Source organism: Phocoena phocoena, chromosome X, assembly GCF_963924675.1.
Source record: "Phocoena phocoena chromosome X, mPhoPho1.1, whole genome shotgun sequence".
NCBI lineage: Eukaryota > Metazoa > Chordata > Mammalia > Artiodactyla > Phocoenidae > Phocoena > Phocoena phocoena.
This window is the reverse complement of record NC_089240.1, coordinates 65,335,898-65,350,924: the sequence shown is the minus strand read 5'-3', so window position 1 is coordinate 65,350,924 and position 15,027 is coordinate 65,335,898. Positions and strand designations below refer to the sequence as shown.

Genomic DNA, 15,027 nt, shown 5'->3' with positions numbered 1-15,027 from the left:
GTGAAAAGGAATTTAAAGTCATTCAGACTTGGATTTGAATACCAGTTTTGCCTCTTTCAGTTGTATAACTTTAGGAGATTTAGTTACGTATTAATGAGCCAAAGCCTTTTCTCTCAAATTGGGCTGTAGTACCTCCTACCTTGCACAGTAGGTATTTGAGATTTAAAGATAATATGGGTTAATGTAGGATGCTGTTGCTCAGCTCTATACATAGTAGCTGTTTATATATGATGACTAGTAAATTATTATTAACTAATAGCAACATCTAATACATTTTTATGTAGATCTTTGGTAGCTAGTCATATGAGATCAGAAATTTGCTTTACCAAAATCTTTTATCAACTTTTATGTAAGGAAAAGTGGTACTTGATGATATGGAAATATATTTCAAGGAATTAATTTCTTGAGCTATTCCTGTGTCTGGAAAGTACTAGTAGGGCTAATACAGTGTTATCGCTTTGATTCTCTAAAACACACACACACACACACACACACACACACACACACATTCCCTGTACTTTTTTAATGACTTAAAAAGTAAAGTTTTTCTCCTTTATGAATGTTAACAGTTTTGAATAAATTTCCCCCTTCCCTTTTCTGTTTTAATAGAATTGCTTTAAATATTACATGAGTGATGATATTAGCCGTGACTCAGATGGAATGGATGAACAGTGTAGGTAGGTAATAAATCAAGATGAACTAAAATTCAGTGTTGTCTGCTTTTTGAGGCGAAATTCTTACATAGTCTGTTACTAGATCTATTTTTTATAGTATCATCATTGATATCTTTCGTGAAAGGTTTGTCTTTTCCATGAAGTCCTTGGTTTATGTCTTTTAATTTTCTAATAAAGAATAAGTAAATAACCAAAATTACTTTGCTATTAAAATTGCTGCCAGGAAATTTTAAATTGCTTTAATACTGTAAAGGTTTAAAATGTGTTTCATTTCAGAATAATATTTTAATCTTTAAATAATTTCAGATGGTGTGCAGAAGGTGGAAACTTGATTTGTTGTGACTTTTGCCATAATGCCTTCTGCAAGAAATGCATTCTACGCAACCTTGGTCGAAAGGAGCTGTCTACAATAATGGATGAAAACAACCAATGGCATTGCTACATTTGTCGCCCGGAGCCTTTGTTGGATTTGGTCACAGCATGTAACAGCGTATTTGAAAACTTAGAACAGTTGTTGCAACAAAATAAGAAGAAGATAAAAGTTGACAATGAAAAGAGTAGTAAAGTATATGACCATACACCCAGATTTTCTCCAAAGAAAAACAGTTCAAATTGTAATGGAGAAGAAAAGAAATTAGATGATTCATGTTCTGGTTCTGTAACCTACTCTTATTCAGCACTAATTGTGCCCAAGGAGATGATTAAGAAGGCAAAGAAACTGATTGAGACTACTGCCAACATGAACTCCAGTTACGTTAAGTTTTTGAAGCGGGCAACGGATAATTCAGAAATCAATTCTGCTACAAAGTTACGTCAGCTTAAGGCTTTTAAATCTGTGTTGGCTGATATCAAGAAAGCTCATCTTGCGTTAGAAGAAGATTTGAATTCAGAGATTCGAGCTTTGGATGCTGTAAACAAAGAGAAAAATACCAAAGAGCATAAAGTCATAGATGCTAAGTCTGAAACAAAAGTACGAAAAGGGGAAAAACCCTGTGCTTTGGAAAGGAAGGATTTTTCAAAATCAGAAGCTAAACTGTCAAGAAAGCAGGTAGATAGTGAACGTGTGGATCAGAGTGTTGCAGTAGAGGAACAAAGAGCAAATAAAAATCCCAGTGGTGAACATAAAAAATCTGATAAAAAAGAAGAACCTCAGTATGAACCTGCTAACACTTCTGAAGACTTAGACATGGATATTGTGTCTGTTCCTTCCTCAGTTCCAGAAGACATTTTTGAGAATCTTGAGACTGCTATGGAAGTTCAGAGTTCAGCAGATTATCAGGGAGATGGCAACAGTGGAACTGAGCAAGAACTGGAGAGTTCTGTAAAATTAAATATTACTTCAAAAGACAACAGAGGAGGTATTAAATCAAAAACAACAGCTAAAGTAACAAAAGAATTATATGTTAAACTCACCCCTGTTTCCCTTTTTAGTTCCCCAATTAAAGGTGCTGATTGTCAGGAAGTTCCACAAGATAAAGATAGCTATAGAAGCTCTTGTCTGAACCCCAAGCTGGAGAACTGTGGACTTGAACAGGAAAAGAATGATAATGAGCATTTGGTTGAAAGTGAAGTTCCATTACTTTCAGAAGAATCTGATCTTCGAAGATCCCCACGTGTAAAGACTACACCCTTGAGGCGACAGACAGAAACCAACCCTACAACATTTAATTCAGATGAAGAAAATAATGACACCGTTAAGGAGAAACAAAAACTATCAGTTTCAATGAGAAAAAAGGATAAGCGGAATTCTTCTGACAGTGCTATAGATAATCCTAAACCTAATAAGTTGCCTAAATCTAAGCAGTCAGAGACTGTGGATCAAAATTCAGATTCTGATGAAATGCTAGCAATCCTCAAAGAAGTATCCAGGATGAGTCACAGTTCTTCTTCAGATACTGATATTAATGAACCTCATACAAATCATGAGAAGACTTTGTATGATGTAAAGACTCAAACAGGAAAAGATGATAAAGGAAAAAGGAAACGAAAAAGTTCTACTTCTGGCTCAGATTTTGATATTAAAAAAGGCAAATCAGCTAAAAGGTCTATAATTTCTAAAAAGAAACGACAAAACCAGTCTGAATCTTCTAATTATGACTCAGAATTAGAAAAGGAGATAAAGAGTATGAGTAAAATTGGGGCTGCCAGAACAACAACAAAAAGAGTTCCAAATAAAGAAGATTATGATTCTTCTGAAGATGAAAAACACAGCAAAAAAGGAATGGATAATCAAGGTCAGAAAAGTTTGAGGACTGCCCAGGAAGGATCATCTGATGATGCTGAAAGGAAAGAAGAGAGAGAGAATTTCTCTTCAGCAGAAGGCATAGTTGATAAAGACAAGACTCTCATGGAATTGAGAGATCGACTCTCTAAGAAGCAGCAGCCAAGTGTTTCCTCAGATGGTGCTGATAAGCTTTCTTCTGGGAAAGAGGAGAGTTTTAATTCTCCAGAAGACAAAAAGGTTGCTGAAACTAAAGAAAAGAGTAAGTATCTGAAAACCAAAATGTGTAAGAAAGTACAAGGTGGCTTATCTCATGTTGCTGAGAAGTTCCCAAAGAAAGAACAGAGTGATGAATCCTCTGAAGATGATAACAAGCAGAGCAAAAAGGGAACTGAAGAAAAAGAAAAGAAAACTACAGACTTGAAGAAAAAAGTAATTAAGATGGAACAACAGTATGAATCATCATCTGATAGCACTGAGAAATTACCCGAAGGAGAAGAAATTTGTCATTTTCCTAAAGGCATAAAACAAAATAAGAATGACACGACTGATGGGGAAAAGAAGAGTAAAAAAATAAAAGGTAAAACTTCTAAAAAGAAGGATGAATTATCTGATAATGCTGAGAAGTTACCAGGGAAAAGAGATAGTTGTGATTCTTCCGAAGATAAGAGGAGTAAGAATGGAACATCCAGTCGAGAGAAGAAAAGGTGCAACTTACCTGAAAAGAGTTCAAGGAAGAGACAAGATTGTTCATCATCTGATACTGAGAAATATTCCATGAAAGAAGATGGCTGTGATTCTTCTGATAAGAGACCAAAAAGAATCGAATTAAGGGAAAGAAGAAATTTAAATTCAAAGAGAAATACCAAGGAAGTACAAAATGGCTCATCATCTTCTGATGTTGAGGAGAGTTCCGAAGATAATAAAAAGCTGAAGAAACAAAGAGCTTCAGCTAAAAAGAAGGCAGGCAATATGAAGGAGAAAATGAGAAGCTCCTTAAGAACAAGCACTAAAAGGAAGCAGGCTGACATTTCTTCCTCATCTTCTTCTGATATAGGAGATGATGATCAGAATTCTGTAGGTGAGGGGAGCAGTGATGAGCAGAAAATAAAGCCTGTGACTGAAAATTTAGTGCTGTCTTCACATACTGGATTTTGTCAATCTTCAGGTATGAGAAAATAAATAGAAAATTTGTACTTTCTCCCTCTTGAGTAACTACATTGTTTAATTTTCTCTGAAGTCAATCAAACGCAAGGTTACTTACTGTTTAGGAAAACACCATTTAAAAATTCTTTATAGAGATTTACTAGAAACTTTTCTCCATTTTTTGGTCATCATTGGGAGGTATTTGCAGCATTGTTAGTATTCTGTATCAGCTATACCAAGTGTGTTGGGTAAATTTATCAATGTTTAATGCTTTTATTTGGAGTAATGAAAAGTAATTTATGAAGGAAGATCAGACTGGTGCTAGTAGTTCAGTAGATATTTATTCAAGTAATGGAGATGAGTGCTTGGTATGGATATAATGTGTGTGAAAGTTTTAACTGCTTTGCCATTCATCTGACTTTTTAAATTGGGCAGAGTAACTTTGTGTCCTATGAAATCCTCAGAAAAATTTAAGTTTATTTATTGAAACCCTTTGCTTATGCTCATCAATTTTTTTTCTAATGACATGAAAAGATATTTCCATTTTTAACACTAACAAAATAGAGGAAGAAAGAAATCCAGAAAGTAGGTGGATTACCCTACCCTGATGAGATAGAGCACTAGGACAATTAGGGTTTGGGTCAACCGGTCAATAATACGCCCCCCCCCCAAAAAAATTAAAAATATTTATCATTATGGCAGTTCTTTAAAAAAATCAGTTGTATAATAAATGTACACTTGTTGGTCATATTGTCTTTTTTTTAAGTCAGTAAAACCCATCAGTTAACCAGGGACACTTAAAATTAATTTTAAAATATAAAGTAGATTTCTTATGTAACTGTTTTCCCAGCACAAGCAAAATGTTAAAAAATTTTCCTTTCTTTCCTTTTGTTGTGATTTTCCATTTATCCCAGTTGGATTTTAGTGGAATGCACTTGAATCTTGATTTTTAGTAAAACTTTAAATCCCTTTTTTGGAGCTCCAGTGAGTTGGTTTGAAAACCAAGTGGGATATGCATGGTATACTCATTTTAATGCTCTGCTATATCAGATACCTAGATGGAGTTCTGCTTGTATGGCTGTTTTAACTACAGGTCCGCAGTCTCTGATATTCTTGGGGCTTAATGTATTTCAGGATTTTCAACTCTTTTGTTTTTAGGAAGGTAATATGGAGTAGTTATCATATATTATATAGTAGCCCCAGTAGGTCCTGAGGCCCCATAATCAAACACATTAGTATTTCCACAGCAAAACATATGAACATTTACATGTAAGAGGAATAAACAGTTCAGATTAGATTTTGCTGCCAAATGAACTTTGGCACCACCTTACAAAACTTTAAATTTTGAGAACTTTTTGGATTTTCAAATTGTGTATGAGATTGTGGACTTGTATTCAAAACATAATATAGTAGTTGCTAAATTTATTTATTCTCCTAATATGTCCAACTTAATTTAGGTGACAGTTTTTATGAGCTCTTAAAAAGCCTCCCCTGCTCCCATGAATTTAGAGGATTCCAATTTATTCAGCAATAGTTGGGTATCCTGTTACAGGGTACAACATTTTCCTAGAAATTGTGGCATGGCATGACCAACCAAGATGAAGAACACCATCCTAGGAGGTTATAGTCCAATGAGCAAGATAGACATAGATAAGTCATTTTTTTAAAAAAAATACCAGAAGAAAGATATAAAACTAAAATGGGGCTGTGTGATAAATAGCAAGTGAGCCACTTAATATAAATATTGGAGGAAGACTTAAAAGAATGGGTAGCATTTGAACTTGACTTTGAAGGATGGGTAACATTTTCAAAGGTGTAGTAAAGAGGAACAATGGTAATATCACTAGTAATATTTCATTTGAATATTGGTCTGTTTGAATGAGGTATTTATTGTGAGTTTGCTAAGATATTGTGAGATTTATTATTGCCTTTCTATATTTAGCATATTTGTATCCTGAACCTGTAGGTGTCTGTGTTCCTTATGGGATTTTTTCTCGAATATTTTCCCCCAGTATTTTATTATGAAAAAATATTAAATATGCAGAAAAGTTTCTACAGTTAACATTGTACTGTATTTGCTTTATCACATACTTATCTATATATCCTATCTATCCATCAGTGTACCTAACTTTTCCCCCCCTTTTAACTGTTTATTTTGAAATAATTATAAATTCACAGGAAGTTGCAAGAAAATGTACAGGGAGGTTTTGTATGCCTTTCACTAATTTCCTTCCATTGGTAACATCTTTCATAATTATAGTGCAATCTCAGAACCAGGGAACTGAAGATTTATTCAGATTTCACCAGTTTTACATGTACTCCTTCATTTGTGTGTGTGTGTGTGTGTGTGTGTGTGTGTGTGTAAGTATAGTTCTGTGCAAAATTTGTATCACGTGTAGCTTTGTAAATATAACCACCACAGACAACCAAGATACTGAACTTTCATTACCACAAGTTCCTTTGTGCTACCCCTTATGCACACTCCCTAGCATATCTCTATTCTTAACCTGTGGCAATTGTTAATCTGATTTCCATCTCTGTAATTTTGTTATTTTGAGATGGAATCATGAAGTGTGTAACCTTTTGAAATTGTCTTTTTTCACTCAGTGTAATGCCCTTGAAATCTTTGATGCATTTGAAAGTAAATGGTAAACATTAACATAATTCTCCCTGGTTACTTCAGCGTATATAGTGTTAACTAGAGTACAATGTTTAAGTTTGTTTTTGAGGCAAAATTTACATACAGTGAAATGCACAAATCTTAATCTCTTTATAGTTTTAATCAAAGGATAGAAACGTTGCTTTTTGTAAGGAAGTAAGTTTTACTGTACTTGAATATATCTCTGGATGATTCTACTCCTGGATACCATACAAATTCAGGTATATTTTAAAATTATTTGGTACTACCAAGTATTAATAGCATTTTAAAAAGTTCTTCAATGATACAGGAAAAATTAGACATTTGTTAACTTTAAACTTAAAATGGATCACTACAAAGCTTATTTTAGCCACAAACTTATGCTAATATGGTGGTGAATGATAAAAGATTTGTTACTGCGAAGGATGAGTTTTAAAATTCTTGTGCTCTGGGAAGGAACTTTGAAATATGTAACATCCAACTATTTATTATTTTGCTGCTGGCACTTCTTAAATTCCCCATTGTACTTTCCTTATAAATCCTTTTTATTCATGTTTTGGATCCCAGAGTATAGTTTAGAACTCACTAGTTGTTTTAAAGTTTTTGGCTTTCAGTTTTATTTTACATGGTTTTACTTATAAAGATAATTTAAAGCTAATTTTAAGTACACTTTTGTTCCTTCAAGGAGATGAAGCCTTATCTAAATCAATGCCTGTCACAGTGGATGATGACGACGATGACAATGATCCTGAGAATAGGTATGATTCCATCTGTAAGGACTTTAAAAAGATTATAACACACCCTAGGTGTGGGCACAAACAGCAGCAAGGGAACCACAAGCAGGTTTAAAAACCAGGAGTGCCTGCCTTAGAAAGACTCGCTCACAGTCTTCCTGCAAGTTTGAAAGAAAGGCCAGAAAATGGGCTAAAACTCAGAAACCTTAAAAGAAAGTAAATATAAATAGTAACACACCTAGCATAGGGTGTGTTATAAATACAGCACTGTCAATTTTTATGTTTCCATGTAATTTAGTGATAGTTTTTTGAGAATATTTTAATTTTGACAGATTATTTTATTGGTGAAAGTAAATCATATCTCAATAAATTGGTGACAACAGACATCTCTCTTCTCAATATTTGATTATTGTTTTAAATTGCCATCCAGTGTGGTGGTCCTATTCATTAAAACCTGTTCAAAGTGAAAAAGAGACTGCTAAGATGTTTAAGATTAAGATATTGCTTTCAAAATAAGTATGAATTTGTAAAGTATCTAGACTGATTTAGATTTTAACAGTTTGTCAAATAATATAGAAGTAGACAGTATGATAGTATTAATTTGAATACTTAATAGGTTTATATGGGAACAGTGTAGCCTGTACAGATTGACTTAACTAAGGAATAGCTGGGAGAAGAAAAAAAATAAAGATACACCCATATTCTAGCAATGAGGAATAAAGAAAACAAAGGTATTAAAGAGTATAACCATAATGTTTTTACATATTTTTTAAATGCTTCCTGGACTACAGGATCCCCCACACTCATAATCTTCAACAAGAAGACAGTGTGGTGTAGTGGATGGAATTTTGGAATAATGGGGATAAGAATATCTGACTTCTAGTTTTAACCTTTCTGTGTGATCGTGGGCAAGTGACTTAACTACTCTTTGCCAAAATTTTCTGTTCTTTAAAACAAAAAGGTTGGATGAAATGTTCTCTGATTAATTCTAGCACCAAAAAATCTATAATAGACTTGAGGTTTTACTACATAGTACTGTATTAACCATCCATTTATTCCTAATAGTAAACTCTAATAATTAAGAAAACATGAAAGTAAACATGTAATTTTTGTGTCATAATTTTGTAAGGAATTAACTTTGAGTTGGTAAATACTGTGGGGCCAACCGTCACTCTAGCTGTTTTATATCTTGCTGGTGCTGATAGATTTTTCTGTTTCAAAGATCAGCATTCTCCTAATTAGCAGGAGGGCGTTTTTATTAAGGTGAATGAACAATTTTATTTTGCACTTTTGAATAGAGCTTAATCACAGATACAAAGACTCAGATGCTGCTTTACCTACTTATTTTTTAATTAAAAATATATATCCAATTATTTTGTGGGATCGGGGTCGGGTCCATAATGGAATGGTGAAGGCATACATTTTATTCATCAGGCATTTTATATAGTATATGATATGATCACAGTGAGATTATGAAAGCATTTAAAATTTTATTCTCTTTTAAAATGCTTTAATTCCTCTTCATTTATTTATGCTATCATTTGCTTTCTTGTAAATCTTAAGGCCTTAAATGTTATTGAAAGGCTAATAATGCTTAAAACATGCTATATCCTAATTTACTTATGAGTTAGAATCTTAATTTCATATTTAAACACCAAATGAGTGTCATTAAGGTATGATAATTTTTTATTTGTGTTAGAGCTTGTCAAAATATAAATATCATTTTTATTTTTTAAGTTACTTGATCATATCTCTCTGTAACTGGCAATTATTTTATTGAAAGGTATCTTTAATTCCATCTTGCATTTGTGATTAAAAAATACAACCCTGTTGAGTACTTTTGAGAAGAATTGAATTTTACCTTGAGCATGTTTTTCTTTATATTCAGTTTAGTGTGCTTTTATAAAATATGCCATTAATAACTTGTTTCATATCCAATATACCAATGAGGTATCTAATACCCATGGGTTATCTAATGATGGGGATACAAATACCTTCTTGAATTATTTTGGTATAGACAGCGTACTTGAGCATATTTGCATATGCACTAAGCAACTTTTAAAAATTTGTTTTCAGATCATGATAAAGTCTTGGAATTATTTTTACCTTTCACATTTTTGAGTAGGATGTATTTTGGTAGACAGCATGTTGTAATTGTGTATAAATTTGTACACAATTGTGTAATTGTGTATAAACTGCATATGCTTTGCCTTTTTAGCAGTATTGTAATACATTTTCAGTGTTAATGTTTATGGAGAGGTAAATAGTGTATTAATGCAAATGGTTAACTATTTGGATGCAATAAATTTCTGAAAAACTTTTTGCTTGTTCAAGCATTTAATTTTAATTATAATCCATCTTTTCATGAGAGTTGAAAGAATTTGATAGAACCAAGATACGTAGGCTAGTTTGTAGCCAAAGAAGTTTTGATATTTCTAAAATTGATGAAGTAATAATTCCCAAAACATATGTACTTATATATGTCATATTTACTTATATATGTGTGTGAAAGTTTTACAACAGATTTCACCATTATTTATCTTTTCTGTTTTAAAGTTATAATAGCTTCTGAGGTCATTTAAAGAACTTAGTCATGTTCTGAATATTTCAGTAGGTGTGAATAAATAAGTTTCTGTTATTTTAGTGTATTTAGTCTATTATGTATTTAGTCTATTATGTAGTATCATTCGTATTTGAAAGTAAATGTATGCTGTTGTGAGATAGAGTGGTCTAACTTGTAAAGTAATTTCTATTTAATTGCATTTATTTAATAAACAATGACAAGAATTATAGGTTGAATAACAGGTTAACTTTTACGATTTTTTGACTGAGCTTTTTAGAAAAAATTAAATAGTGGACGAACTTTATACTTTCAATTTTGTATAACTGAGAATTTACTTCAAATTTTATAGCTTAGACTTTATGTACTTTTTGAAAGGGAGAATAATAATATCAAACAGTTTGTCAGGTTATTTAAATTATACATGTAATTTTAAAGTCATTTATTTGAATGTGCCATTATGTTAATGTTGCCTTTCAAATACCTGTTAGTTATGTTTGAAATTGTTTCTTTCATTGAAAGGATATTTAATGTCCTATATTTTAATACCTGCACTGTGAATTAGCCTCAGTTATAAGATGGTAGTGTATTCAAGTTCAACAGTGATAGTGTTGAGGATTATTAAACCAGGCTTTGCTTTAGGGGTTGCATACTAAAACAGTCACTGAAGAATCCATTTCTCCCAAAAAAGAAATATTTTAAGAATATTCTTCATTTGTATTTTTCACAGGGCATGGAAAATATTTAAAACTGAGCTTTTAAGAGGAGAAAACTAGATTGCTATATTTTTTTCTAAATCAGCATTTTTTTTTTTAATCCCAATTTTGTTTAAAAGCTGAGGTTTTTATATGGATACCCTCTCCTGCCACACAGATACATGTATTTACTTCGTAGTTGAAAAATGCTTAGTTGGGTCTACAAATACTGCATAATTTTTCTCATAATTTCTCTCTCAGTGGGGTTAAATGATTTTTTTTTCATTGAAGCAAAATTTGATTTAGAGATTGCTTAAAGAAATTACCCAATGTTAATAGAAGTTCTGTTTAATTATTGTGGGACTACACTGTAGCCTTCAAAATTTCCAAGTATTTTATCATTTGGTAATACTTTGCTTTTCAGACTGGAAAACATGCAAATGATTATTTTTTTTCCCTACTAGCTCGGTGTAGGTATTCTTTTTTTTTAAATTTAATTTAATTTTTTAAACATCTTTATTGGAGTATAATTGCTTTACAATGGTGTGATAGTTTCTGCTTTAAAACAAAATGAATCAGCTATATATATATATACATATGTTCCCATATCTCTTACCTCTTGCGTCTCCCTCCCTCCCACCCTCCCTATCCCACCACTCCAGGCGGTCACAAAGCACGGAGCTGATCTCGCTGTGCTAGGCGGCTGCTTCCCACTAGCTATCTACCTTAGGTTTGGTAGTGTATATATGTCCATGCCTCTCTCTCGCTTTGTCACAGCTTACCCTTGCCCCTCCCCATATCCTCAAGTCCATTCTCTAGTAGGTCTGTGTCTTTATTCCTGTTTTACCCCTAGGTCCTTCATGACATATGTTTTCTTAGATTCCATATATATGTGTTAGCATACAGTATTTGTCTTTCTCTTTCTGACTTACTTCACTCTGTATGGCAGATTCTAGGTCTATCCAACTCATTATAAATAGCTCAATTTCGTTTCTTTTTATGGCTAATATTCCATTGTATATATGTTCCACATCTTCTTTATCCATTCATCTGATGATGGACACTTAGGTTGTTTCCATCTCTGGGCTATTGTAAATAGAGCTGCAATGAACATTTTGGTACATGACTCTTTTTGAATTATGGTTTTCTCAGGGTATATGCCCAGTAGTGGGATTGCTGGGTCATATGGTAGTTCTAGTTGCAGTTTTTTAAGGAACCACCTTACTGTTCTCCACAGTGGCTGTATCAATTTACATTCCCACCAACAGTGCAAGAGGGTTCCCTTATCTCCACACCCTCTCCAGCATTTATTGTTTCTAGATTCTTTGATGATGGCCATTCTGACAGGTGTGAGATGATATCTCATTGTAGTTTTGATTTGCATTTCTCTAATGATTAATGATGTTGAGCATTCTTTCATGTGTTTGTTGTCAGTCTGTATATCTTCTTTGGAGAAATGTCTATTTAGATCTTCTGCCCATTTTTGAATTGGGTTGGTTGTTTTTTTGTTATTAAGCTGCATGAGCTGCATATAAATTTTGGAGATTAATCCTTTGTCAGTTGCTTCATTTGCAAATATTTTCTCCCATTCTGAGGGTTGTCTTCTGGTCTTGTTTATGGTTTCCCTTGCTGTGCAAAAGCGTTGAAGTTTCATTAAGTCCCATTTGTTTATTTGTTTTTATTTCCATTTCTCTAGGAGGTGGGTCAAAAAGAATCTTGCTGTGATTTATGTCATAGAGTGTTCTGCCTATGGTTTCCTCTAAGAGTTTGATCGTTTCTGGCCTTACATTTAGGTCTTTAATCCATTTTGAGCTTATTTTTGTGTATGGTGTTAGGGAGTGATCTAATCTCATACTTTTACATGTAGCTGTCCAGTTTTTCCAGCACCACTTATTGAAGAGGCTGTCCTTTCTCCGCTATACATTCCTGCCTCCATTATCAAAGTTAAGGTGACCATATGTGCGTGGGTTTATCTCTAGGCTTTCTGTCCTGTTCCATTGATCTATCTTTCTGTTTTTGTGCCAGTACCATACTGTCTTGATTACTGTAGCTTTGGAGTATAGTCTGAAGTCAGGGAGCCTGATTCCTCCAGCTCCGTTTTTCGTTCTCAAGATTGCTTTGGCTATTCGGGGTCTTTTGTGTTTTGATACAAATTGTGAAATTTTTTGTTCTAGTTCTGTGAAAAATGCCAGTGGTAGTTTGATAGGGATTGCATTGAATCTGTAGATTGCTTTGGGTAGTAGAGTCATTTTCACAATGTTGATTCTTCCAATCCAAGAACATGGTATATCTCTCCATCTATTTGTATCATCTTTAATTTCTTTCATCAGTGTCTTATAATTTTCTGCATACAGGTCTTTTGTCTCCTTAGGTAGGTTTATTCCTAGATATTTTATTCTTTTTGTTGCAGTGGTAAATGGGAGTGTTTTCTTGATTTCACTTTCAGATTTTTCATCATTAGTGTATAGGAATGCCAGAGATTTCTGTGCATTAATTTTGTATCCTGCTACTTTACCAGATTCATTGATTAGCTCTACTAGTTTTCTGGTAGCATCTTTAGGATTCTCTATGTATAGTATCATGTCATCTACAAATAGTGACAGATTTACTTCTTCTTTTCCGATTTGGATTCCTTTTATTTCCTTTTCTTCTCTGATTGCTGTGGCTAAAACTTCCAAAACTGTTGAATAAGAGTGGTGAGAGTGGGCAACCTTGTTTTGTTCCTGATCTTAGTGGAAATGCTTTCAGCTTTTCACCATTGAGGATGATGTTGGCGGTGGGTTTGTCATATATGTCCTTTATTATGTTGAGGAAAGTTCCCTCTGTGCCTACTTTCTGCAGGGTTTTTATCATAAATGGATGTTGAATTTTGTCAAAAGCTTTCTCTGCATCTATTGAGATGATCATATGGTTTTTATCCTTCAGTTTGTTAATATGGTGTATCACAATGATTGATTTGCGTATATTGAAGAATCCTTGCATTCCTGGAATAAACCCCACTTGATCATGGTGTATGATCCGTTTAATGTGCTGTTGGATTCTGTTTGCTAGTATTTTGTTGAGGATTTTTGCATCTATGTTCATCAGTGATATTGGCCTGTAGTTTTCTTTCTTTGTGACATCCTTGTCTGGTTTTGGTATCAGGGTGATGGTGGCCTCATAGAATGAGTTTGGGAGTGTTCCTCCCTCTGCTATATTTTGGAAGAGTTTGAGAAGAATAGGTGTTAGCTCTTCTCTAAATGTTTGATAGAATTCACCTGTGAATCCATCTGGTCCTGGGCTTTTGTTTGTTGGAAGATTTTTAATCACAGTTTCAATTTCAGTGCTTGTGATTGGTCTGTTCATATTTTCTATTTCTTCCTAATTCAGTCTTGGCAGGTTGTGCATTTCTAAGAATTTGTCCGTTTCTTCCAGGTTGTCCATTTCATTGGCATAGAGTTGCTTGTAGTAATCTCTCATGATCTTTTGTATTTCTGCAGTGTCAGTTGTTACTTCTCCTTTTTCATTTTTAATTCTATTGAGTCTTCTCCCTTTTTTCTTGATGAGTCTGGTTAACGGTTTATCTATTCTGTTTATCTTCTCAGAGAACCAGCTTTTAGTTTTATTGATCTTTGTTGTCGTTTCCTTCATTTCTTTTTCATTTATTTTTGATCTGATTTTTATGATTTCTTTCCTTCTGCTAACTTTGGGGTGTTTTTGTTCTTTCTCTTATTGCTTTAGGTGCAAGGTTAGGTTGTTTATTCGAAATGTTTCCTGTTTCTTAAGGTGGGCTTGTATTGCTATAAACTTCCCTCTTAGAAGTGCTTTTGTTGCATCCCATAGGTTTTGGGTCGTCATGTCTCCATTGTCACTTGTTTCTAGGTATTTTTTTGATTTCCTCTTTGATTTCTTCAGTGATCACTTCGTTATTAAGTAGTGTATTGTTTAGCCTCCATGTGTTGGTATTTTTTACAGATCTTTTCCTGTAATTGATATCTAGTCTCATAGCGTTGTGGTCGGAAAAGGTAGTTGATACAATTTCAATTTTCTTAAATTTACCAAGGCTTGATTTGTGACCCAAGGTATGATCTATCCTGGAGAGTGTTCCATGAGCACTTGAGACAAATGTGTATTCTGTTGTTTTTGGATAGAGTGTCTTATAAATATCAATTAAGTCCATCTTGTTTAATGTATCATTTAAAGCTTGTGATTCCTTATTTATTTTCTTTTTCTATGATCTGTTCATTGGTGAAAGTGGGGTGTTAAAGTCCACTACTGTGAATGTGTTACTGTCGATTTCCCCTTTTATGACTCTTAGTATTTGCCTTATGTATTGAGGTGCTCCTATGTTGGGTGCATAAATATTTACAATTGTTATAT

General features: G+C 33.4%; 1 protein-coding gene across 2 annotated transcripts in view; it reads left to right on the top strand.

The window, feature by feature from the left end:
- ATRX (ATRX chromatin remodeler) overlaps positions 1 to 15,027 on the top strand; it is a 243,199-nt gene that overhangs the window by 85,223 nt on the left and 142,949 nt on the right. For both annotated transcript variants that reach the window (XM_065900087.1, XM_065900088.1), the window contains 3 exons: positions 610 to 677; positions 981 to 4,063; positions 7,365 to 7,437. In XM_065900087.1, coding sequence (XP_065756159.1) covers positions 610 to 677; positions 981 to 4,063; positions 7,365 to 7,437 — 3,224 coding nt within the window. The remainder of the gene's footprint in view (positions 1 to 609; positions 678 to 980; positions 4,064 to 7,364; positions 7,438 to 15,027) is intronic.